At 42.1% G+C, this 25,341-nt stretch overlaps 4 protein-coding genes across 4 annotated transcripts; 2 read left to right on the top strand and 2 right to left on the bottom strand.

Annotated features, from left to right (window-relative positions):
* Positions 1-1,212: 1,212 nt before the first annotated feature.
* On the bottom strand, positions 1,213-3,231 carry LOC101755385 (sm-like protein LSM5). The gene is made up of 4 exons (XM_004962143.3): positions 3,037-3,231; positions 2,750-2,873; positions 1,621-1,693; positions 1,213-1,526 (listed from the first exon to the last, which is right to left on the bottom strand). Exons 1-4 carry the CDS (start codon positions 3,071-3,073, stop codon positions 1,494-1,496), a joined length of 267 nt encoding a protein of 88 aa, XP_004962200.1. The 5' UTR covers positions 3,074-3,231; the 3' UTR covers positions 1,213-1,493.
* Positions 3,232-3,751: 520 nt separating this feature from the next.
* On the top strand, positions 3,752-7,235 carry LOC101754975 (probable folate-biopterin transporter 7). Its single transcript, XM_004962142.4, has 2 exons — positions 3,752-4,318; positions 5,702-7,235. The coding sequence occupies exons 1-2, from the start codon at positions 4,042-4,044 to the stop codon at positions 6,742-6,744; spliced, it is 1,320 nt and encodes a 439-aa protein (XP_004962199.1). The 5' UTR covers positions 3,752-4,041; the 3' UTR covers positions 6,745-7,235.
* Positions 7,236-8,850: 1,615 nt separating this feature from the next.
* On the bottom strand, positions 8,851-13,536 carry LOC101754568 (carbon catabolite repressor protein 4 homolog 4). Its single transcript, XM_004962141.4, has 10 exons — positions 13,241-13,536; positions 13,078-13,163; positions 12,915-12,964; positions 12,764-12,813; positions 11,831-11,900; positions 10,867-10,988; positions 10,491-10,600; positions 10,012-10,162; positions 9,708-9,855; positions 8,851-9,309 (listed from the first exon to the last, which is right to left on the bottom strand). The coding sequence occupies exons 1-10, from the start codon at positions 13,504-13,506 to the stop codon at positions 9,019-9,021; spliced, it is 1,344 nt and encodes a 447-aa protein (XP_004962198.2). The 5' UTR covers positions 13,507-13,536; the 3' UTR covers positions 8,851-9,018.
* Positions 13,537-18,455: 4,919 nt separating this feature from the next.
* On the top strand, positions 18,456-23,942 carry LOC101754174 (E3 ubiquitin-protein ligase RLIM). Its single transcript, XM_004962140.3, has 6 exons — positions 18,456-19,040; positions 19,638-20,501; positions 20,576-20,770; positions 20,855-21,012; positions 21,588-21,698; positions 23,489-23,942. The coding sequence occupies exons 1-6, from the start codon at positions 18,825-18,827 to the stop codon at positions 23,553-23,555; spliced, it is 1,611 nt and encodes a 536-aa protein (XP_004962197.1). The 5' UTR covers positions 18,456-18,824; the 3' UTR covers positions 23,556-23,942.
* The last annotated feature ends 1,399 nt before the right edge of the window (positions 23,943-25,341 follow it).

Below are 25,341 nucleotides of genomic sequence, written 5' to 3'. Positions count from 1 at the left end.
CAAGTATCTATGTTTGTGTTAATTCTCAGATTTCATTAATTGCTATTATCTCGTCAGATTACTTGTTGTAACATTTTTTTTTTTTTTGATAAAGTGGTCATGCCTTAACTTGTTCGGAATCGATATTGAGATAGAGTCAACAGGCCAAACAAACAAATTAAACAGCGGTTTATTGTGAGTAATCAGACAACCAGTTTCACATCAGGTTATCGCTGGCAACGCGATCAACAGCAACGAGCGATACTGAACGTGACCGATACTAGACTTACCACTGGTTCCCTAAGCCAAAATCCCCTTGTAATCGCGCGGCAAAAGTAATCGCGCGGCAAAAGCCGCGCGCTGTTTTCTAGTACCAGTTAAATCAGGTGAAATTCCTGAAAGTCCAAATGGCTACTAACCACTTAGCCAAGAAGAGTGATCGAAAAGGTATTGCCTTTGCCAATATTAGCAGATTCATGAGAATCCCAAATGTTGACACGGCTACCTTATAGTTTACGGAGTAAGTCCCAAGCAGGACTCAAAATATAAACTTTATATTTCTATGCATTGCCATGCAACTGCTCGTTTTCAGTCCTGTTTGCAGTTGCTGATATGTAAACAAAGATTGTGAATTTGTGATGGACACAAGGCATTGTATTTTTATGTGTCATGGAAAAGTTCTTGGCTAATAGAAGTACAGTTACTTTGTTCTCAAAAGGAAGTACATTTATTGACTAAACAAAAATCAGTTTTAATATATGCAACACATATTTTTCAACTCTCGCCACAATCTATAGTTAAACAGAGCTGAACGGCCCTCCATCCAGTCGAGTACATAATAACAAAAACATTGTATTAGTAGATCCATCAACCTGACCGTGCTCGTCAGTGAGTCAGTCTAATGCTGCAAACTAGTGGCCATATAGGTTTTGTCGCTCTCCTGCTCGTAACGCTGCCCAGACCTAGTTTGGTAGGTACGCCTCCTACCTTGGTTCATACTGTAGGTGAGCCAGGACAGGTGTATGCAATAACTCATTTTGGTTGGTTGGCTGTACATGTTATTAGTTTGGCTGAAAAAAATGGTGTTTGGTACTAAGTAACAACACGTTGTTCGATCAGCAATGCTGCCAAGCAAATGTAACTATTGCCAATACAGCCAGAATTTATCATGCTTCTTCGGCAACCTAGGCATTTATAATCCATTACTTAAACTTCACATTGCAGGCTTGCAGCACGATGACTAACATGATGGGCATTAACAAATGCCAGGGCCCAGAGACACATCAGAATTTGCATAGACAATCATTTAAGCACAGCTATGCTACTTCAGGTCAGTAAGTTCAATACAGAAGAGGGAGCTTCCATGTTGACAGAGTTGCTAATAAACTTTGGTACAATCACGAATAGGAGAAACACATTGAGCTGAGAAAACATTCAGTGATTGACCAACATAAGGTGCAGAGTTCACAAATCTGCCTTCGCCTCAAATGGTTACACAGGGGAGCGCGAGGTCATTACACATCAGGCGGTGAACCACCAGGAACCAACTGTGACAGGACAACAATTGTGTTAGACAGGGCAGTCAGCATTAGAAGATAGCAAAAGCACTTAGCGTAAGTGTAATTTGATCAAAATCCTTACAATGGCTATGTTGTTGCCATTCAGGAGGATTTGGTCAAGTTTTGTAATGCGACGCCCTTCAGCCGTGTATTCACTGCAGAACAAGAGATTAAACTGGTTCAAATGAGCAATTGCACACCAAATCATTAATAGAGTAGGTGAAGAAATTAGATCTAAGTAAACTTGTAACATTTGTTTCTACTATAGCTGAGTGTTGTAACTTCAAGTTTCAGAGGAAAATGGAGAACAATTGATATCAACATTTTGAATCACAAAAACTCCTCCAGTACTTTCAAAAAATCACAGAGAATTTTAATACGAGGAGTTGCAAGACATGGGCTTGGGGAAACTGGACAATTTATTACCCAATAAGACCTTAGAAGGATGCTCTTCTGAATGAGTTGAAGCTTATGTACAGAAAAGGAGTTGGTTTCTGTAACCCTGGAGTTTTTTAGTCACTTAACTAGTAGTTTATCAAGCCTCCATAGGATCTTTTTGGCAGTAGATCTGACTGCAATGACAAGTTATTCCTGGCTGCATCTCCATTGGCTTTCACTAATAAGCTTGGAGCATCCTACTGGTGGAGCTTTCTTGGACAGGATGCCTCATGGCCTCTCCCTTCCCAATTAAACATTAAAAAATCCTGAATGTTATGTTCTTTTTCTCATCAAGTAGATACTAACTGAGCAGCAGAGTAGAGCTCCCTTACAAAGCTCTCAAGCAATACTAGTAAGATTGACTATCTCTAGAGCTCCCTTACAAAGTTCTCTAGCAACACTAGTAAGATTAACTATCTCTTAGACATTACTCAAGCTCTGCCACTTTGACGTAAGCACCAGCTATTCTTTTTCATTAAAAGTTAAGTCATATCCAAACCCAGTGATACATTGGTCTGAACTACCCTCTATAACAAAGATCTGAAAGCACAATTCACAAGATTATCTATATCTATGATACTATCCACACTCTGCCACTTTGATGCAATGAGCACAAAAACATTTTGCACTAAAATTTTTTTCACAACTGGGTGATAGAGTGGTTATGAACTAAACTGAAAAAGCAACCACAAACAAGAGTAATCCTCAGAACACGAAACAACACAAAAGAGCAGAGACTAGGGTTTAGGGGTTTGGAGTGATTTTCAACATACTACTCGGTGACGTCCTCCAGCACCATGTTGACGTAGACATCGAAGCCGCAGAGGGTTCCGACGAGCTCCTTGTCCCCCTTCATGATGACCCAGATCTTGGACCCAATGCACCGGTCGATCAGCTCTGCTCACCGCACCAATCCGCGCACGGAGGCAGCCGCGCACGTCATGCAAAAGGAAGCTTCCGATTCAGGAACTCGAACCCGAAAAGCGAAAAGGTAGAATGCATAGACAAGCGAATCGCGAGCCACCGCTCGATGTAAAAGCGAGGCTCTTCCGTCGCGCACCTGAGGGGAGGAGCTGGGAGGGGTTGTTCTGAGACATGGCGGCGCCTCCGGTGGACCGGTGGTGGCGAGGAAGGGCGCGGTCGGTAGGCGACGAGGAGGCCGCGGCTGCAACGGCGGAGGACGACGGGGACGGCGGCGGCGCGGAGATTGGGGGCGTTTTGCTTCTGCGTTGGATGGGTGTGGGTCCTACCGGTCCTGACGCCCTAGTCGTTTCGTGACGAGAAGGCGGCGGGCAGGGAGGAGCCGTCCCTGTATTCTCAGCCGTTCGATCGGGCAATGGACGGTGAGTATCCCGCGTTGGCCACCCGGATGGCCGGATCTGAGCTGGGCCGAGAAGCAGCGGCGTAGTTCATTTGGAGCCCGATAGATCTTTTGGGCCGGTCCAATCCACTTGCCCATAAGCCGGGCTTGGCCTGTTGCCATCGACGATCTAGCTAACCTTATTAATCACAGGCCCAATTCACCGTCGTTGTCGGTGCTTAACAGCCCTCTCAAAAGAACAGCACGTCTGAGAGTGACACGGAATTTTCTTTTTTTCCGGATCAAGCAAGCTAGAAGAACAAGGCAAGTCCTCTTCAAAAAAAAAAAAGAAGAAGAACAAGGCAACATGGCAAATGCAAGCAAGAGATTATAGTGGTGGTCCACATAGTTGCGGAATGCGGGCCCCAGAAAAGCCCAACGTGGCTCAACGCCATATATGCAGCTAACTCCAAGCCCATCCGCCGTGGCGTTGGGTTAGGCCGCGGAGCTCCACCGTGTTCCAGAGCTCCCGCCGCGTGCTCACCTTCCCCTCGCACCGTGGATCCGCTCCGCCAATAATAAATTCCGGTGAAGTTATCAAATCACTTCCCCTTTCTACGTGTCCTCGTACGCGTGGGTGCGAGAAGCCGCCAGCTCACAGTGCCTCCCCTCCTCTTGGATCGGGAGGAGCAGAGGGACGCGACGCAATCGAGATTTGCTTTTGAATTCTGACGGTTGGCGGAGGAGGGGGGGCGAGAGATCGCCATGGAGAAGGAGCAGAAGGTGGCAGTGGAGGGTGCCGCGGCGGCGGCGAGGCGGCGGCTGGTGATCGGGGTCGGCTTCTGGGTGCAGGGGTTCCGGCTGTTCCCGTGGCTGGGCGTCAGCTTCTTCCTCAAGGACGGCATGGGCGTCGACGCCTCCTCGCTCCAGATCCTCCAGGCCTCCGCCAACCTGCCCATGGTCGCCAAGCCGCTCGTCGGCCTCCTCTCCGACGCCGTCCCCATACGCGGGCACCGGCGCCTGCCCTACGTCGCCATCGGCGGTACGCGCCCTCTCCTCCATTCCCCTTTACTAATCTGCTCTTGCATTTCCTGCCAGATCCCAAACCCACTTAGTTCTGCCGTTACTAATTCACGTCGTCATTATGTGATCCTCGAACCCATATTTAACAAATTGCTGCCGAATCCTTGTTTCAGGATTCGGAAATTGTGTGTATCTTCCCCCTTTTTTTTTCTTCGGCAATCCCACAAAGATGGAATTTTACTTATTATTTTTTATATAACATGAATATATCTCTTCAATCTAGCTCTTAAGCTGCATGTGCTATTTTGTCAATTGAGTATGCTAGTGATCAGTAAAGAATATGAATATGCAATAGCATCTCTCCTCTTTTGCGCTGTCTTCGCAGTGACAAAGTAACCGCCTTCAGATCTTTCACATTCTTTTTCTCTCACGTTGTCCGTACATGTGTGTCCCATGGCAAATGACATCACCGCAAAGAATATGCTCACTCACCGCCTGTCCACTTTTTAGAGAGGATGCTTGTCCACTTGATTCTTCTCGCACGTTTCCTTTTGTTCTCTTTCACTTTTTATTTTTCTTTTTCTAATTACCATTCGTCTTTATTTTCGTTTTCCCGATTTGCCTTTCAAAAGCAACAACTTTTACACGGCGCTCCACCAAATTTGCTCTCTTGTTAATGTTACACATTCACAAAGCAAGAAAGTTGTCAACCCAACTAGATCACACATGACTGCATGAGTGTGCTGTCTGTCAACTTTTGATGCAGTCCTTGTTGTCCACCTCAAAATGTCTTCTTGCACGACAAGTGTCATGATGAAATTCTTCAAAGATGGTAAAGCATCTTGTTCCAATGGTCCCAAACCATAAAGCTGTAGATGCACAGATCATAATTTTAGTCTAGATTTTAATTTACAAACATTGTCTTAACAATTAGGTAACATCACTTGAGCTTGAGCCTTTGTATTTCAATTCAGTTTAGCCTATTTAGCTTCATGTGTCAATCACAGCACTTAAGTAACAGAAAATATAACTTGAGAGATACCCGACAGAAGAAGCCAAGTGAACCCAAAGGACTGAAGCTGCATACCGAGAGATTTTCTTTTTTGACTATTTTTATCATTTGTCTTTTTAAATCACTTGATGAATGAATGAATGGGCATAATTAGTTCAAGCAACTGCTATGAAGCCAATGAAGGTCTTGACAGACCAAAAATTGGAACCATGAGGCACAGCAGGCGCTCACTATCAGGCATCTAAGGACATTTCTGTAACTTCAAAAACCATAAAAATCACTACCAATGACTCCATTCTCCAGAAATGTTTACTCTGTGCTGCACTGCTACTGTTTCTGATTGGAGTAAAAATTATCGTGCTTACCTGACTTTCATTGTTTTGGTTGCAGCTCTCTTGCAGGCAGTTTCATGGTTAGCGATTGCCCTTTGGCCAGCTATTTCCCTTCCAGTTCTTAACATTTTTCTCCTCTTGAGCAACTTTGGTGCTTCCATATGTGAGGTTGCCAATGATGCCATAGTAGCAGAGGCTGGGAAGCAAGCAACCTCTTCCTCAGGGTCAGGTCAGCTTCAATCCTTTGCTTGGATGTTTGGCTCTTCTGCTGGTGCTTTGGGAAACCTCCTTGGTGGCATTGCTCTCAGTTATTTTTCTCCCAGAATCATGTTTCTGTTTTTTGCAATCCTTCTCACGCTCCAGTTCTTCACAACTGTGACTATACCTGAGAGCTCCCTCAAACTCCCAAAAGCAAATACCAATCTATCAGCACTCACCAGCATCCGTAAGCAAGTCAAAGAGCTGTCATGTGCCCTGTGTATGCCTGAAATGTTTAGGTCAATCATATGGTTTACATTATCATACACCGTCATACCTTTTCTACTTGGGACCATGTTCTTCTATCAAACTGAAGTGTTAAGACTGGACTCATCAGTTATCGGTTTATCAAAGGTGTTTGGGCAAGTGGCTCTCTTGGCTTGGAGCATGTCATACAACAAGTACTTCAAAACAATGTCTGCCCGTAAGGTCCTGTCAGTTCTTCAGTTTGCCTTAGCGCTCGTAATGTTGTCAGATGTGTTGTTCGTTCAGGGAATATACAGGAAGATCGGAATACCAGACTCCATATACACAATTGTCTTCTCCGGGTTGTTCGAGGGTCTTATGTTTTTCAAGGTGCTGCCCTTCAGTGTTCACATTGCAAAACTTTGCCCAGCTGGCTGTGAGGGATCCGTAATGGCCTTTGTTATGTCTGCACTTGCCCTTGCCACTATCATCAGTGGCTATTTTGGAGTTGCTCTTGCTGCCTTCATGGGGGTATCTGGAGATGATTTTTCAGCATTGCCTGCTTGCCTGTTGATTGAGGCTGCATGCACAATGCTGCCATTGTGTTGCTCGTCATTGATCAAAGAGAGAAGAGAAAAGGTGAAGAAAGAAGAATAGAATACATATATATTATCGGGAGATGGTGTCATGGTGACTGTTGGCTTTACCCTAACCTTTTTGGTGCCAGTTCAATTCTATTAAGTGATCATAACCAGCAGAAAGAAAATAGGAGAAGATTAGACTCATCAGGTGCTAATACCTCTAAAGCTTCCCCGGAACAGATATGTACATACAAGTGTGCTGCCATTCTTCTACAGATCAAGTATTACTTCAATGTAACTAGTTTTCATACGTTGTTTAAGGTACCTTGGTTTGTGTGTTACATGTGTTCTATGTGGACAGTTCAATTTGCATATTTTGCGTCATTATCAATGCTTGTACCTCTCTCCCCCAAAATGTAATCTAGCGGCCATACTATTAGATGATTGGTATCAGTTCATTGTTACGTTAGTATAATGGCCTGAAGAAGAAAGCATCCCAGAGGTATGCGTTGTCCATCGTGGCTGTTATTTCTTGAAATGGGGAAAAGCCGGTAGTGTTCTGCTGTAGCCGTTGCAAAATGTTATGAGAAATGCTGGCTTGCAGTTCATAACACCACCCGCATATTCGTTATTCAGAATCAGTCATCCCTGCTCTTTTGTAAGCACGAACTCATAAGATTTCAAGAAATACGTGAAGTTATTCTTGATAAAATTAATTCAATGGCCAAAGGCTGTAGGGAGTTCACAATGCGACATAGAGGCTTGCTGTTTCACTGAAGTAATAAGAATCGAATTAGCATGCCCGGCGCTCAACTACGCCTGAGGTACATGGAATTCAACTCAACAAGATGAGAATCCTATTCTGAAAATAATATCATCAACTTTCATCTTAAAAACCTTGAGCGAACTGGTGCCATTCAGATTTCCCAAACACGTGCATTCAGCATGATACAAAATCCTAGTTTTAGGAATGCTTTTCCATACAAATTCATTCAGCCACTAATTTGTTGAGCTGTGTTAAAACTCTCAGTAGTTGGAAGAGCAGATGCAGATGCTCCCTTCAGGCTCCAGCGTAACTGCGTAACACCCCTGGTCTTATCTTAGCTCAGCCATGTCCATTCGCAGCATCATATTAACGGAATTTACTTAACATATAACCTATCTGTACAATTTTGTTACAGCCAGGTTATTCAAACCTTTTAATTCATGTTGTAAAGGAGTTGTTGTACAACACAATGTTGTAACTAGAGTCCAAACAAGTGATGGCAACACAGATGACTTTCCGATTAGAATAAGACTGCATCAAGGGTCTGCTTTGAGCTCTTATATATTTGTCTTGGTGATGGATGAGGTAACAAGGGACATTCAAAGGACGTATGCTCTTCGCGGATGATGTAGTGCTAGTTGATGAAAGTCGAGCAGGAGTAAATAGGAAACTGGAGTTGTGACGGGAGACCCTAGAGTCAAAAGGTTTTAGACTCATCTGAACTAAAACTGAATATATGAGATGTAACTTTGGCATTACTATACATGAGGAGGGAGATGTCAGTTTGGAAAGCCAAGTGGGCACCTACTACACATGAGGAGGAAGATGTCAGTTTGGAAAGTCAAGTAATGCCCAGGAAAGATACATTTCGATATTTGGGATCAATGCTACAACGAGATGGGATATTGATGAAGATATTAGTCATAGAATCAAAGCAGGATGGATGAAGTGGCGTCAAGCATCAGGAATTTTATATGATAAGAGAGTATCAAGCTAAAAGGCAAGTTTTATAGGACGGCGATTAGACCTGCAGATAAGTGTTACGAAAATGCGTATGTTGCATTGGATTTATGGTCATACGAGAAGGGATCAAGTTCGGATTGAGGATATATGTGATAGGCTAGGGTAGCACCAATTGAAGAAAAGCTTATTGAACACCGGCTGAGATAGTTTGGACATGTCCAACGAAGCTCTCTGGAGGCACCGGTGCGTAGTGAAACCATAAGACGTGATAGTAATATGAGAAGAGGTAGAGGAAGACTAAAATTGACATGGGAAGAGGCAATAAAAGGATATTTGAAGGAACGGAATATACTAAGACTTGGAAAATAGCCTGCCTGAACCCTGAATTGTGGCTCTTGTTAGCCAACTTGCTTGGGACTGAAAGGCTATGTTGTTGTTGTAGTAGTAAAGGAGTTGTTATGTATAGCACGCATTAAAATATCAATAACAAAAATAATAATTGGTATTATTAATTGCTATTACTTCCACAAGAAAAGAAACAAGGAAATGCACCTTGAGATATTACATTTTAACTATGAAGCCTACGAGCCTAGACTGCGCAATATTCAAGCAGCCTTTGTACTAGCTGTTAACTACAAGAAAATCAGCACCAATTGGTAAATGGTCACTAGGATGCTGAAAGTTGGGCAGGCCTCCTTGCACATCCGTAGAATCCCCTCGCGGCAAACAAAGTAGGCTAGTAGGTTTTATTGAACTACCATCCGACAAGAATATGTAGTCCAATGTTCCAGTAAAACCAGGAGTGTAGTTTGTGAACTCTGGCTCCCCTCCATTCACAGCATAAAGGCTGCGTAACTTGATCGGAGCTTCATCTGTAGATTCTAAGTTGGCTGATACAAGGTAATTGTATACCTGAAAATTGTAGTACTTAATCAAATGAGCTGGGACTGTTTAACAGATTATGCGCATCATGAAACCAATATGCCACACAAATGACACTATTAAATATGAACTGCTATGCATGAAGTTTCTAATATCGTTCAGTGGAGCATGGATCTACAATTATGTCCATTCGTTAAATAAGATATTTTGCATGCCATGTGGTCCATACATGTCTCAAAAAAATGCAATACACTCAATAATAGGATTTAAAAACAAAAATATCTTAGAATCATCTCTATAACAAGGTGGTTTTAAGTTTCTAACCACCACTTTGTATTACACAAAATAACAAGAATAGAAAAATCACCGCATGATGCTTTTTTAAGTCAGTTAGCTTCAGAAAGCAATGAAATAAATGCTAGGCATACCTTGTCACCTGGGGTCGAATTGAAATCACCAGCAATGATCACTGAGGGCTTAGAATTAAATTTATTTGAGATGAGTTGCTCAAATTGAGAGACTCTCGAAAGAAGATATTTTGCCTGAGCCAACTTCACATCAATCCATTCTGGGTCCCTACAGAATTATTCATCAACCAGAAATTTATACGTTTGCTGGAAACAGCTGTCAACCAATACAGATAGCTAGATAAGATCAAACAGAACAAAAAGATACAGTGAAATATGAAAGCATCTTCCAAAGATAGTAAGAAATTCTGATTGTTTCACTTGCCAATAAATATGTGTATTTGCCACGATTAAAATGTGATCATAAGGATCACTAAGCTTGAAAGCTGCGAGTAAACCAACACAGTCACGCTTCAATCTTACGCGTGGATCATTTGGATCTCCACGCTTGCTATTATCTTGCTTTGCATTCGTGTCTGAAAAAGAGGAAAAAGCACATCATGAAGTATTAAAGTCAAGCATCAAACCAGGAAAGAGATAGAGCCTAAGTACAGGAAATAGCTACAGCATGAGGTTGGGTGAGGCCGTGAACTGTCTACTCCCTAGAAACTGATGTGTAATGCATCTCCAACTATAGATTTATTAAGAGCCACGAACAAAACAAAAACAACCCCTTCTAACCTCTAGCTTGTAAGTAACATCATGCTTAGCCCATTTTACAACTTCAAAGATTCATATCCCACTGACAGAGCACCCTATTGTGATTCACAGGAGATTATTATACTCAGAAACAGCTTCTATTACCTTCTTCTGGTGAAGAATTATTTGGCAGGGCACTATTTACATGATCACTATGAACGTATTTTTCCACTAAGTCATTGTAATGTATTGCTTCTTTCTGCACCAGTTCCGCACTGCAAAGGTAACAAAGAGTCAAAGAAAAGGGATGAAGTAAAATAATTTTGCAAACTACACAAAATCGCAAACTACTAGAAGACCCAGCATTTTCCATGTCCAACTTTCTAGACTAATGGTCATTCATTCAATGGCCAGTTTTCATGGGAAATCAGCATTAGTAAATTGAATGCAAGAAAACTCATATTTTGATGGGTGAAGGTAAACATTACTTCTTCCTCGGATCAGTAACTTGACATGTATATAACTAAGGGAATATGAGTACCTTTTTGGTTTATAGAATATACCACAACCATCCCGTTTGTCTCCAGATCGCTGAATGTAAATACTTGAATATCCAGAAGCTTCCATATTTTTCTTGTAGAAGGTATCATACTCATCCAACTCCTGTGATAGTAACATACTAACATGAATTATGTATTGCTTTGCTTACAAGCATGAACAATAAGAGAATTGTACCACGCAATAGAGAACGACCATGAACAGTAGCTATGCCAGCATCCAAAAAAAAAAGTGCACAAATAGAAAAAGAATAAGTTTGCTCTAAAAGCAATAGAGTTGGAATCTAATTGGACAAAACCAGAGTCCAGTTTGTTGAAGTAAGTAAAATCAAGGCATACCAACCACCCAGCATTACATCACAAACCCCTACTGGGCCATGTCGTGCATTGCTTCCAAGATTAAACAGAAGAAGAAATCACCAGCATTACTACTCTTATCTTGCAACCCCTTGCCTCATTACCAGCATAAGGACATGTATTGTATCATGCAATAAGTGAATGAAGTAAATTGTGCTGCCTGTTATTGTCCCTGGGTGCCAAGGAACAGAAGGAGAAGCTGTGGACAGAGGATAAAGACAGGAAAACCAGGAATACAGAGAGGACTCAGGAGGACATGAAGAGAAGAGGTGGATTTCTCCTCCTTTTTTTGGGGCCGGGATGTGTGTGTGTGTGTGTGTGTGTGTGTGTGTGTGTGTGTGTGTGTGTGTGTGTGTGTGTGTGTGTGTGTTGGGGGGGGGGGGGGGGTCGGTCGATATTTGGTCAGCTATGACAAATCAGCACAATTTGTTGGTTTTCTTCCTATTCATTTGCTATAAAAACATATGGTGCTGTAAAACTCTATATAATAATTAATAAGAATAAATGAAAAGCCAACATATTCTGCAAAGTGGCGGTAAACAATGAACAGTACTTTATATGGCCACATAATGACACCACAGAAATGAGCACCTGTATGCACATGAGGTCAGCATCGAAACTCTTGAGCTCTGTTAGAACAGCTTTGGATCGAGATTTCCACCTATTTTGCAAACATGAAAGAGAAAATAAGTTAGGGGCCAGGGAAAAGAACATGGCTGTGACACTCAAGTGTATCTACTCCCCACAACCCAAGCCCCCAAGATAGGCAGAACATTTACAAATGTTAAAATACAAGCTTGACTATAGTAATAAATTTAACATTTTGATGCATATTTATAGATTTAAGAAGATTTTTATGTCAATACAGGAACTTGTAAGAATATAATAATGTAAAGCTTGTTAGTGAAACCACTGATGGCATCTACAAAACGTCTGTTGAATGAGAACAGACTAAAATATATTCTTCAAATAAGTGCTACAAGCCTATAATTTATGTAATTCACCCAAGTAAACGGGCAGATAGCTACCCATGGGCAGCCAGATATGTCCCATATTGTCTATATTTGCGGGAATTAAATAGTACTTCCTCCGTTCCGATAGGTCGTTTTGGCTTTTTTTAGGTGCATAGTTTTTGCTATGCACTTAGATATAGTGTATGTCTAGATGCATAATAATATCTATGAGCCTAGAAAAGCCAAAACGACCTACAATTTGGAACAAAGGGAGTATATGTTTACGAGCAAAATCTAAATGCTGTATTGCTTAGCAAACACTCTGTCAAGTTTGATCAAGGTCTGCTGGGGCACCATTTATGGCACCAAATTTATACATCTCAGTATCATTTTGTTCCACTTATGAAGCCTAGTTTGTAAGCCACATGGAAATAGTTAGATCAGAAAATTTTGCCATTTCTTCCTTTGTCAGACACCATGACTGTACGGCATTATAATGGAATCACAAGTGCCATGATTGTATGGAAAATCTAATAGAACAGTACAAACAGTCAATCAACTAAGAGCTTACTTGAGGCACGCTGATGGCGAATGCGGGAAAAACGCACTCTTAACATAAACCTGCAGGGTGGAGCAAATTATTAGTCGCGGTCGGCAATGCACCAGCATCCATCTATGCCCAAAAGCTAAGCAACTTCAGAAAGCAAACACGGCGGCCGTACCTGGGCCAAGATGTTGTAGGAGACCAGCCGGAACTGATACCCTGCAGCCCCTGGAACCAAAACCCGAAACGAATGTTAACATCAATCCCGCTGGAGTTCCATTCCACTGTTGCAAGCATAAGTAATTAGCTTCGTTTAGGATTTCAGGCTGGCGAGTACTGACCGGCATCGGCTTGGGATTCAGATTGCTCCGTGGGGAGGGGAGCGAACCTGGGCTGCGCCTGCGTGCTCATCCGCCGCTTGCAAACCCTGATTCGTAGATCCGCTAAATCGTTAGAACAAGGGAGGGTGGGAGGAGCTGGGGTTAGGGATGGGAGTGCCCTCACGGGAGACAGGGAAGCCGGCGGCCGCCGGGAGGAAAGGGGTTGGGTGCGGATCTCGAGCAGCGGCGGAGGAGGAAGAGAGGGAGGGAAGCTGTCCACGACGTCTGGGGTTTTAGCATCGGTGGTGCCCTGTTCGGTAGGTTCCCGGTTGTTTCCGCCGCCGCCGATGAGACGGCTCCGCCTCCGACGACGATGTGTTGAATCTGATCTGATAAGTGGTCCCACCTGTCAGTACCTCGCAAAGGTTTTGTGTACACGTCATACGTCATCACTCACCGGAAGGGATGTAAAATTGGAAATGGTCTCTTTTCTTGAGATGGGATGGAAATGGATTGAACCATGTGCATGGATCCCTTTTCAGATGTGGACGTTATTTGAAATATAAACGCTGAGTATGAATTTCAACTCGGTTTAATGGGAGAGAGAAAAACACCAATATGATGGTGTTTTTCATGCAACAAGGCTAGCATGCTCTAATATTTGTAGAGCAGCAAAAACAGTATCATCCTATTTTAATAACTGCAATTCAAACTTACCTAGAAGTTACGTACAGTGTCATCTCATTCTACAGGACCCAGCAATTTAAGCTTACCTGGAGTTTATGTTATTGTTCTTTTCTGAGTAATTCACTAAGAAAATTTACCTCCATAGCACATAGTCCAAACTCTCTTTCATTTAAAGGTAGGAGGAAAGTCGCAAAGTATTTTGGTTACTGATTTCACGCATAGTTTTTGGGAGATGAAAAATTCACACATAGTTTTTGGGAGATGAAAAATTTCAAGTCTGAAGTCTCACTAGAGTTTCTTATTCTTGAATACTTCTATCTATATACTAATACTTCTAAAAAATAATAGCGGTTCTCCCATCTGTCATCAACTTGTATAGATAGACCCTTGTAGTTTTTAAGTTTTCATCCCATAGTCCTCGGTTTGAATAGCTCTCGCATTTAAGCCTTTTAAATTTTAGAATTCCCTATAATTATGCCCTAGAACCATATTTCTTCTTGTAATTTTAATATTATATTCGAGTTTTTACAAAGATTTGAGATGCTTTTATGGGTATTTTAATTGTGTTTTACCGCACAAACAAATAAGGTTCCATCAAACATCGAAAAACATCAACATAATAAAAAAACATCATAATTTCTTTAAATCATCTTAATCCATGTGAATAATGTTTATCTCATCTTACTCCCACCAAACGAGAAAGAAATAGGGTTACAACGCTACAAGAATATATGAATTATGTTTGGAGGGATGTCATGGCAGTTTGGATCCGACGTGATAGACCCTCTAGCCTTCCTTTCCATATTTATGCATGCAAGTAGTTCCTGCTCCTTTTTTCTCAAATTCCAATTAACTACAATTTCAAATCTATCTACCTCTACTTCTAATATCAATAACAATAGTGGTATTTCATCATAGTTTTTGTTGTAAGGCCCATGTTGTTTTTAGGTTTTCAACTCGCAATCCTCGATTTTAGTACTTTTCACATTTTAAGCCCTTTAAACTTTAGAATTATTTATAGTTATAATCGCAGAACCATGGTTTTTGTTTTGTTTTGTAAGACCAGTAATAGATGGAAGGACACTACTCATTTTACATTAGATTTAAGGGGAAAAGTCCTATTTTCACTCTTCAACTATAATAGAAGTTTGATTTTCAACCCACAACCAAACACAGAGGACCATCCAACTGTCAAAATCAGGCAAATTTGATCCTTTGTGTGGTTTCAAGAGTGGTTTTGCATTTTCTAGAAATTTCAAAAAAAGGCTTAGTTAAAAAATTATAACTAATTAATTTCAAATAAAAAATATGAAATTGGTGCAAAAAAATTTCTAAAAATGTAACCTATCTGTTGGTATTCTATTTGGCATTATTTGAATCTTAGATGTTCATATTCTTTTTGTTTTAGCAAGAGCAATAAAACACTAGGAATGGTAACAAATATGATGTAAACAACTCCAAACATAGTACCGACAAATAGCTTACATTTTTAGTAAACTTTTGGTACCAAATTCATATTTTTTATTTGAAATGAATTAGTTATGATTTTTTATTAAACCAAATTTTTTAAACTTCTAGAAAATGCAAAACCACCATCCAAATCACCCAAAGGCCAAATTTGCCCGGTTTTGACAGTTGGATGGCCCTCCCTATCCGATTTTGTAGTTGTGGGTTGCAAATCATTTTTATGCTATAGTTGGAGGGCGAATATAGGACTTTTCTCTAGATTTAAGTTTTGCCAAATTTGAGTTTTAATTGTTCTATGACAAAAAAGAGAGAATAAATCGAATATAAAAAGTAACAATGTAAAAGTCCATATAAAAAATAAAACAAAGTGAATGTGTGACTAGAACATCATAATTTTTTTTAAAAAAAATCAGTGTACTCCATGCACATATCGTTTATCCCATTTTACTCAATCGAACATAAAAAGACAAATAAGTAGGGTTCAATGCTACAAAAATATAGGAATTCTACGTGGAGGGATGCCATGACAAAGTTGGATCCGACATGATAGGCCCTCTAGCATTTCTTTTCATATTTATGATGCAAGTAGCTGATGCTGCTCTCTGCATTCCATTATAAATAGATCATCATTTGGAAAAGTTGGTCTTGATATGTAAGCAATGAACTTTTTGTTGACAAAAAATCATGGTATAGTCACCATTGTACGAGTCACATTATAGAAGTTCTTTAAAAGAGTGCATGTACAAATGTAACGAATGGAAGTTAAAGTTCATGTACTCGAATCTTTTTTTTACCCATCTACTCCCTCAATCTCATAAAAAAGATTGTTTTAGTTTTCCCTTAAGTAAAACTTTAACCAATTTTATGAAAACGTACCAATTAAATTCATCGTAAAGTATATTTTGATAGTATATTTTTTGGCAGGTGCTAGTATAATTATTTAATATTATTAATGTTAATATATTTTCCTTTAAACTCGATCTGATGTACAAGAGTTTGATTTAGGATAAAACTAAAACTATATTTTTCTTTAAACTTGATCAGAAGTACAAGAGTTTGATTTAGGATAAAATTAAAACTACTTATACATTCGAGAATACAAGAGTTTTAAAATGATCTGAACTAAAAGAATTTGATTTAGGATAGAATTAAAACTACCCATACGTTTGAGAATAATCGAGTACTCGATAACTTGACCACTATGCAAGTAAGCAACCTGAGCAACAGTACCTTGATGATTGTAAGGTTGAAAATCGAATCAAACTCGTAGACTCGCAGTTGTCTGGGAGAGAACTGTGAAGCTAGCTGAGCACAATTCTCAGCGAAGCTATTTTGAAACCTGCCGGTTCACCGGGGGCTGGGAGCTGGCGCACTGTCATTTGTCAAGGCTAACGAACTAGCCGTTCTGCGATCAGCCTGCACGAGCAGTTTAAAAACAGGGCAAATCCAGCAGGGCCCGTACCATATGGGGGAGCCCGGAATAAGCACGGGCCACGAGAAGATTTCGAAACCGAAAACCGGTGCGCGGCCCGCTCGCGGTCGCGGACTGGATCCACCCATCCGCCGCGCGGCGCCGAACAGGCGACATGACCCCCCGCCACGCGGAGCCACTCTTCCTCCGGATGAGCCAAGGCCCCGCGGGGCGCGGCCGGTTGCCGTGGTGCGTGGGCGGCAGGGGCCGGGTGCGTGGGCGGCAGGGGCCGGGAATTCGGCAGATGGCTGGCTGGCTGGCCGGGGGGCCGGGGCCCTCCCCTCCCTGTGCGGTTCGGTCTCGTCCTCGGTCCTCGCCATTTTCTCGTGGCCTCGTGGCGCCACATGCGGACAAGCTGCAGTCCTTGGCCGTCACGCCGCTACAGCGCGCATTGCCGGGCCGGCTCCCCGCTACGACCGCTACGCTGCTGGCCTCTGCTGATGGCTGCCGCGCTGGATCTTGTGTGCAGAGAGGGGCCCGCTCAGCGGTTCTGTCCCTGCACAGCAGCATCGATTTTTATCCTCTTCTTCAGCTCTCGAGTGTCGAGTCTTTGACCCTTTGACTAAAAAATCTGCTACAGCAGCGTTTTACTTTTACGGCGCCGCGTGTACAGTCATGACTATTGACGCCTTGACGTTGCGCACACGCTGCAATTAGGCTATATTTAATACTCCTAATTAGTATCCAAACATCCGATGTGACAGGTGCTAAAATTTAGCACATGCCTCCCAAACACCCCCTAAGCCTAAAGCGCTGTTGGATACCAAAGGGCTTAATTAAAAGTATTAAATAAAAACTAATTGCGGAGACTAATTCGCGAGACGAATCTATTAAATCTAATTAGTTCATGATTTGATGTGATGCTACAGTAATCATTTGCTAATGATGGATTAATTATGCTTAATAGATTCATCTTGGGAATTAGCCTAGGACTTCTGTAATTTTATAATTAAACTCATGTTTAGTTTTTCTAATTAGTATCGAACATTCGATGTGACAAGGATCTAAACACACCTACGAGTGTAAACAAAAATGTCGCAGCATTTTTGTCCGCCGTTTGCAATTTGTGTCGCTGGATGGTCCCTGTCACGGACCAAAGTTTTCAATTCCTCGTCATGAATAGGAAACTCTAGGAAATCGTCATGGATAGTGTCCTTATCTAGAAAAAAAAAGAAAGAAGAAATGCACATAAGGCTTTTTTAGTGTCCATGAGACCAGGAGACAAATAATCGATAAAAAAATGGATATGTAAAGAGTTGATGTTTTTTTTTATAATCAGAGTTGATGGGGTTGTCTTTGAGAAATGAACACGCCACGGGCCTCTAGCGGAGTGAGCAACGACAAAAGCTGAAAATAGCAAGGGGTTCCATGAAACGGGACGACATTGTGATTTGCGAGAGAAATAAACCACAAAATACTAAAGCAAATTTCACAAAAAAAAATACTTCCATGAGGTGTCTGTTGAACTCTTGGCACGCTTGGCTAAGGCCTATGGGCACCTCCTGACCCACTTTTTATCAAATAATAACGAGACAAAAATGAAAAAAAAATTCTCCTCCTGCATCAACAGCAATATTTTAGATTGTCTTTTGAAAAAATAGCCTCGCTTGCCATCTTTTTGAATTCTCCGCTCGCAACACTCTCCACTGCATCCACACCCCGCATTCAATAGCAGAAGAAACAATAAAAATGGAACGAAGAATTCTTTAATGCAAGAAGTTCGAAGGCCCTGTCGCAGCGAACGAGGCGAGCGCATTATTGCACACTCACCTCAGGCTCAACTCCACAAGGGCGGAGTAGAGGACGCCATTATTGTCCAACGAGTAAACCATCCAATCAAACTCCACTCGCAATCGAATCAAAAATTTTACCGAAGCCTCCCTCCCTTCTCTCTCCTCTCATCTGTCATCTCCCTAGCGGCCTAGCGTGTAGCCAAGCTACGCTAGCGTCTGAAGCGGTGGGAGGCAGGAGCTGCATCGGCCGAGGTCCCCGTTCGCGCCCACCGAGGCGTCGCGCACGCGGCCACCCGCACCCAGGCGCCGCCTCGGGGGAGTGAGGCGTGGAGGCCGGGCAATGGCGTGCGCTCCGGGCCGATCCGTGGATCTGTAAGGTGCGGTGTGGGGGTGCTGCAGGCTGGTGCGTGATGGGATCTGGGGGCAGCAAGGCCGCCGCCGCCTCCTCGTCGTTGTCGTCTTCCTCGGCGGCATCGGAGGTCGGCGGCGAGGTTAAGAGGGGGAATGGGAGCTCCAAGGGGCGGCGGGCGAGGAGCCTGCTGCCGCTGCCGAGCTCCTCCTGCTTCCGCGGTTCCACGACGCCGGGCGAAGGCGACGCTTCCGCTGCCCCGCCGCCGGCGGTTGAGGTGAGGGCGCTCGCTGTCCCGGCATCTTCGTCTCGTTTGCGTTGCTGGTAGAATGCTGCGAATCTGCGCGGCTGGTAGAAGCGTCGTGAAAAAGGGTGAGGGAAGGACGTTTCCACAAATGGAATGCGGATGTGTGGTAGATCTCGTTGTCGCGAATTTATTGCTCCGTGAATCGAGAAGCGACTCTCGGTTTGTGAACGACCATTTCTGTGGGATTGGGGATTGTTCAATGGCTTCATAATTTCGTTTCAAATTTAAAAAACTGGATTCTGAACTCTTTTTTTGTTGTTGGAATAAGCCAATTCTGATTAGCTTGATGTGTCACAAAAGTTCCTCTCGGTCAATTACTGTCTTCTCTTTGATAGACTGTTTGGTACTCTTCGATTATTTCATATGATGGAGTAGTTGGCGACCTGGGAGTACATGAATTTAAACTTCTTGTACGTGATATGCTACAATGCACTATCGTTTATGAATGAACTATGCAACTTGTTGGATCTAGATACGTTGCTTTGTTTTGAATTATCAACTTCGTGTATTTGTGGTTCCTGGTTTCGATTGCTGTTATAGTTAAATGATGGATTTGTATGTTTCCAGTCTAACAAGGGAGGGGAGACTGCAAGCCTGCCTTCACTCATTCACTCCGCAAAATCTGATGAAGATGCTGTCACAGTGCCTAAATCTCGCCCAGGTGAAGAGACAGCAGCGCCTTCATCAGATAGTGAGAGAGACCAAGATGATGATGCGCTACAGAATGCTGCTGCCACTAGCACAGCAGCAGCTGCAGCCAGTCAATTGCCAAATCCTTCTGACAGGCCAAGACCACGTTTTGGTTCCAACTTTGGATTGAGTAGGGCTGTCAGCTTGGGATCATCCGTAGCTTGCTCTATTCTGTCATCAGGCCTATCTTCAGCTAATCCAGGTGAAAGCCATGGAGAGGCGAACAATTCTTCTGATGCAGTTATCGCCCAACAAGGTGGTGCGCTTACTGCTGGGATCGATTCGACTCTGGATATGCTTAGAGATAGTGTCACAGCACAAGCTAGAGCAGCTCGTCAGGCTAGGAGAAATCTACTAGAATCTGAAGGTGCTAGCTTGAGGAACTCCTATAGAAGGACGGGATCCCAGGAGCCTTTCGAAGGCAGTGTTCGATTTAGCCGAACGTTAAGCGTCGGGCGGCTTCGTGACAGAGTTCTCAGGAGGACTCCGTTCTCCGATGGGCTATTCACCCATTCACTTCTTTATGATAGAGCAGTGTGGCCATCAGGAAATGGTAGTGCTAGGCAGGATTCAGCAATGATGCAAAGGACTAATTCAGATAGAAGTTCAGAACTGCGCTCTGATCCTTCAACCAACAGCGTGTACAATTCGAGCTCCGAGACCTTGAGAGAAGCAAATAATCGGGATCTACTGGAGCGCAGATCAGCTTTTCTTGAAAGGAGGAGGAGGATACGATCTCAGGTGATCTGGAGTTCAACTATTTTTTACCTTGCTTATAACCTCTGCGTTTTACATAACTTTTGCTATCTTAACAGGTCAGAGCTCTCCAAAGATTGGGCAGCAGGTTTGAAAATTTATCTGGTCATGAGAGATCCTGCATTCTATCTGGTCAGCATAGAACTGGAAATTGCAACTGCAGAACAAGCGGTCGACCAGGTAATCCTGATGAAGAAACTGGCACAAGGGCTAGCATATCAAGAATTGTTATGTTAGCAGAAGCACTTTTTGAGGTATGTTCTGCTAGTGTTTCTAGTTAGTTCTGTTCTTGACTAGAGAAAGATGCTAACTTGCATGGATACTATTATGACTTTCAGGTTCTAGATGAAATCCACCAGCAGTCTGCTGCATTATCATCATCAAGACCATCATTTTCTTCAATTGGATCTGTTCCTGCTCCAAGGGAGATTGTTGAGTGTCTTCCTGTTAAGGTTTATAGGAAGCCATTGAAACATCGAACTGAGGAGGCTGCACAGTAAGGCATCATGGCTTGTTTGGAATAACTTTTGAATTTTTTTACTTAAATATATGAATTTTAAACAGCTTTAGTCATGTGATTCACTTTTTCATAAGCATGATTAGTTGTACTTTTGGCTCTACTTAATAACATGATATCCTTGCACATGATAGACAGTTAATCATAAAGCTCAATTTTAATGTCAGCAAATGAGACATAAGGTAGCATATAAAGCATGATCATGCAGCACTCATACCTAAGCTGTTAATTTGCAATCAAATGAATGATCCCAGCCTCCCAGGAGCTTAAAGCTAAACTGTCCCAATTTGCTCATACCATCATATATTTTAATCTATCATTCATGCCCCCAACAAAAAAGAACTCTTTGTATGTGTGGAAAAAGGCTTGCTTGAAAAGTTTTGCAATGCACATATGGCCTCTACTGTTGCATTTAAGTTGGTAGCTCATTTCCAGCTGTCTCGCAACTGTATGTTTTATGAGAGTGGGACTTAACATTATCCGTCTGGGTACTTGTCCTTCAACCTTGCAACCATGTATTATTGTGCCACATCTCATTTCCCCCCTCAATGCAGATGCTACATTTGCCTTGTTGAATATGAGGAGGGAGACTGTGTCCGTATACTTCCATGTAATCATGAATTTCATCTAACATGTGTAGATAAATGGCTAAAAGAGATTCACAGGTATGCTTTTCTTCCTCTTTTTCAGCAATGAACTTTCTTTGACTTTTTTCTTTGACAGCTCTGCGAATTGCTTTAATTGTCTCATAATTGCAGAATCAACATGCTATGATTACCTCCTTAACATGACAGCTCTGTAGTCTGTAGCTATCCTTGATGTTGTGTGACATTATGACTTTATGAGACAATTGACAATCTTTAACAAAAGACATGCTTTGCAATTGTGAACTTGTGAGTTTCTTGCTAGTGATCTGGACTACATTTGTTATAAAATTAAATCACTATTTTACACCCTCAAAATCTGTCATTTACTGTCAGCATCAACATATAGCTAAGATGCATTAGTACTGAGTATCATCATTGTGCTGCTTCCAGACTAGTTTGACACATATAAATCGTGATTGGCATTATAAGGCAGCAAACCATTGATGGTCTTTTTCCCCCTAGTGGTTTATGTTTTTTTCTCGAACAACGCAGGAGAGCTGCATGTCATTTCATTAAGAAAGAAGATAGCATACAGCGGATCCGGTTAGGGCCCAACCTGAGTACAAAACTCACCCCCCACACACACCAAAAAATTAACAAACAGGCGCGCCACGAGAATACTCAAAACATGACCAAGAACACTAGTGGTTTATGTTAACCATGTCTTCTCCTCGATATTTTGTTATTTAAGGGTCCCTCGAATATTTAAACCACAATTGACTGATGGACTTAAATAGGATTGTATGCATTTATCAGGGAAAAATGCTTACCCATTTGTGCCTGTGTTGTTTAAATTCTCACTTGAGCTTACTAATTGAAGGTTTTTGCTTTCCTTTCCTTGTTAAAATTATCTTGATCTACACCAGACCTCAAATTGAAGGACCAAAAGCTGATATCAGTGTTTAGATAATAGAGTAAAGTGCATGGCCGGTACTTAAACTTGTCCAGCTGTATCACTTAGGTGTCCATACTGTCAAAATGCATACCTGGCTGGCTCGGGTGTCATTTAAGTCCCTATACTCTCAGAATGCAGATCTAGCCCCCTAAACTTAGCTTCAGGTGTCATGTAGGTCCATATACTTTTCAAAAGCATTGTCATCTCAATTAAATTGATAAAAACTTATTTTTATATAGATATAATTTAACTATAGTCAAATAAAGTGAATTTCAGCTCAACGTGTGTGGAGAATATTGATATGATGAATCCAGAAAGATTGATAATCTTTTATTTTGGAGGCAATATCTTAACTTGCTAGGTGCACATGACAGGTGTGCTCAATTATTCTTGGAAGATTGTTCAAATTTGAATAACTCTTAGTTACACTTACTAAACTGAAATCAAGGATTTATAAGATAAATTATTGGACAAAAATTGGGAGATGGAAGGGCCAATAAGAAATGTGTCAATGAAAGTGATGGCTTGCTTTAAAGCATAAAATTTGATCTTATCATATTCGATTAGTGGGATGACACTGCATTTCAAGAGTTTAGGGATCTATATGACACCCGAAGCTGAGTTTAGGGTGTGAGATCTGGATTTTGAGAGTATAGGGATCTAAATGACACCCGAGCCCAAGTTTAGTGAGCCAGATATGCATTTTGAGAGTACGGGGACCTAAGTGACACGGCCAAACAAGTTTGAGGACCGGCCATGCACTTTACTCTATTGATATCTTCACTGGAACATCTTGTTGACTGAAGACTTAGCTGGCCATAAATTTCATCAGAATTTAATTACTCAGGAATTCGTAAAAAACCTTTGCTTCATAAAGACTTTCTGCTGATATGAATCTGTTTTCTCTTTCCAGGGTTTGTCCACTTTGTCGTGGTGATGTCTGTAGATCCGATGCATCCAGTATTGGAAAAGTCGGCTGATTCTTTCTCTCCTAAGAAGTCAGCTTCTTCCAGAAAAAAACTGGAGCTCCTGGCATGGTTCTATGATCCAATCCTGAAAAAAACCTGCAAAACATCTCTTGCAGGGCGTTGGTTTCATTTTTTTTTCTTCTACTCTCTCTTATGGTCAGAACAGCTCAGGATGCTCCTGTATTCTATGGCGAATTCGCATCGCAGTCATCCCATTATGAAGCAGATGACATGCCATGTGAATTTGGGATTCTTGTATGGTGGGGGAAGTTTGTTGATATTGGATTGTCGGCTTCTGTTTTCTTTCCGATGTGATGTTTGAACAAAGTGAGGCGATTCATGTCAGGTGCAGGCATTCCGGACAACTGTCAAATCTATCAGCACGACATGTTTCCTATCGAACTGGGAACTGAAATCTTTGGATTTTTACAAGTGTTTTTCAGTCGCCTGGAAAATAGCACTTCCCTTTGGACTGCTTCCTTTTCGTTTTCTAGAGGCTTGCTTTAAAAAGAGTGCTCGAACGGAGGGAGCGCGGTCAGTAGCTCTGACTCTGAGCCATGCTCGGGGCTTCGACGTCGGGTGTAAAATCACGGTCATTCGGGCCTTCATCAGCTAGTGACCGCGCTCCTCCCTTGCTCTATGCTGAACGGTCTCCATGGCCTGCCAGCATTGTCCGCAGCCCTGGCACTGGCAGGGAGGCAGCCCAACGCAGAGCGCCTCGCTTGCTATGCTATGCTTTATTTCTGGCGCATGGCACTGGATCAAATAATCCGAGGAATCTGCTTCACTGCTTGGTCGATTTCCTTCTACATTGTGTAATTGTGTTTCGTAGTGTGTTTTCTTCTGCTAGCATCGTGTTACCTTGTGGATCTTCCTTTAAAAGAAAATAGTGCTTGAATGGTTTTGCACGTGCTGGGCAATTTCTTCGTGCCAAGTTCTGGCTGACGAGTTCATGCACCAAGACACAGTCAGTCACAAATCAGTAGCAATAGTTGTTACTTGTTAACATTAGCGGTACCAAACTATGCAGACTTTACCTTCAGTCTTTATTTGTATTTTATCATCCAAGCATGTAACGCTTGTGTGCTGCGTGTACTACATGCTGTGAGCCTGTTATTTTTCCTCCGTAATATTAGAGGATCCACGCCGTCTTGCGACTACGAGTCTATAAGCAATAAGTTCGTGGCTATTTTTAGTTGTACACATCTTGAACAAGTCGTATTCTTGGCTATTTTTAGTTGTAGACATTTTGAACAAGTCGTATCTGGAATCAGAATACAAGTCTAACATACCAAACCGTGCAGCTTTGACCTTCAGCCTCTGCTTGTATTTTATCCCCCAAGCATGTAACACTTGTGTGCCGCACGCACTACATGCTGTGAGCATGTTATTTTTCCTCAGCACCATCATGCGGGAATATTTGTAGGATCCACAACCACATATATAGAACTAGGTCTATAAGCACCAAGTCCGTGGCTATTTTCAGTAGTACACATCTTGAATAAGTCGTATCTGGAATCAGACTACAAGTCTAACATTTGCAGTACCAAACCATGCAGCTTTGACCTTCACTCCCTGCTTGTATTTTATCCCCCAAGCATGTAACACTTGTGTGCCGCACGCACTACATGCTATGAGCATATTATTTTTCCTCGGCGCCATCTTGCGGGAATATTTGTAGGATCCACAACTACATATATAGACCTATAGGTTCATAAGCATCAAGTCCGTGGCTATTTTCAAGAGTACACATCTTGAACAAGTCGTATCTGGAATCAGACTACACGTCTAACATTTG

The sequence above is a fragment of the Setaria italica genome, chromosome III (assembly GCF_000263155.2).
Source record: "Setaria italica strain Yugu1 chromosome III, Setaria_italica_v2.0, whole genome shotgun sequence".
Lineage (NCBI taxonomy): Eukaryota > Viridiplantae > Streptophyta > Magnoliopsida > Poales > Poaceae > Setaria > Setaria italica.
This window is presented reverse-complemented; position numbering and strand designations above follow the sequence as displayed.

What these genes read in the sequence shown, in the direction of transcription:
- LOC101755385 (XM_004962143.3), bottom strand. Translation starts at nt 3,073, where the DNA reads ATGTCTCAGAACAACCCCTCCCAGCTCCTCCCCTCAG. An exon ending in CTCCCAGCTCCTCCCCTCAG is followed by an intron (nt 2,874 to 3,036) that starts GTGCGCGACGGA and finishes TGCGGTGAGCAG; the next exon opens with AGCTGATCGACCGGTGCATT. An exon ending in ATGGCAACAACATAGCCATT is followed by an intron (nt 1,527 to 1,620) that starts GTAAGGATTTTG and finishes GTCCTGTCACAG; the next exon opens with TTGGTTCCTGGTGGTTCACC.
- LOC101754975 (XM_004962142.4), top strand. Translation starts at nt 4,042, where the DNA reads ATGGAGAAGGAGCAGAAGGTGGCAGTGGAGGGTGCCGCGGCGGCGGCG. An exon ending in GCCCTACGTCGCCATCGGCG is followed by an intron (nt 4,319 to 5,701) that starts GTACGCGCCCTC and finishes TTTTGGTTGCAG; the next exon opens with CTCTCTTGCAGGCAGTTTCA.
- LOC101754568 (XM_004962141.4), bottom strand. Translation starts at nt 13,506, where the DNA reads ATGACGTATGACGTGTACACAAAACCTTTGCGAGGTACTGACAGGTGG. An exon ending in CGCCGGCTTCCCTGTCTCCC is followed by an intron (nt 13,164 to 13,240) that starts GTGAGGGCACTC and finishes TCTACGAATCAG; the next exon opens with GGTTTGCAAGCGGCGGATGA. An exon ending in CTGACCTCATGTGCATACAG is followed by an intron (nt 10,989 to 11,830) that starts GTGCTCATTTCT and finishes TTACTATCACAG; the next exon opens with GAGTTGGATGAGTATGATAC.
- LOC101754174 (XM_004962140.3), top strand. Translation starts at nt 18,825, where the DNA reads ATGGGATCTGGGGGCAGCAAGGCCGCCGCCGCCTCCTCGTCGTTGTCG. An exon ending in CCCCGCCGCCGGCGGTTGAG is followed by an intron (nt 19,041 to 19,637) that starts GTGAGGGCGCTC and finishes GTATGTTTCCAG; the next exon opens with TCTAACAAGGGAGGGGAGAC. An exon ending in TAGCAGAAGCACTTTTTGAG is followed by an intron (nt 20,771 to 20,854) that starts GTATGTTCTGCT and finishes TATGACTTTCAG; the next exon opens with GTTCTAGATGAAATCCACCA.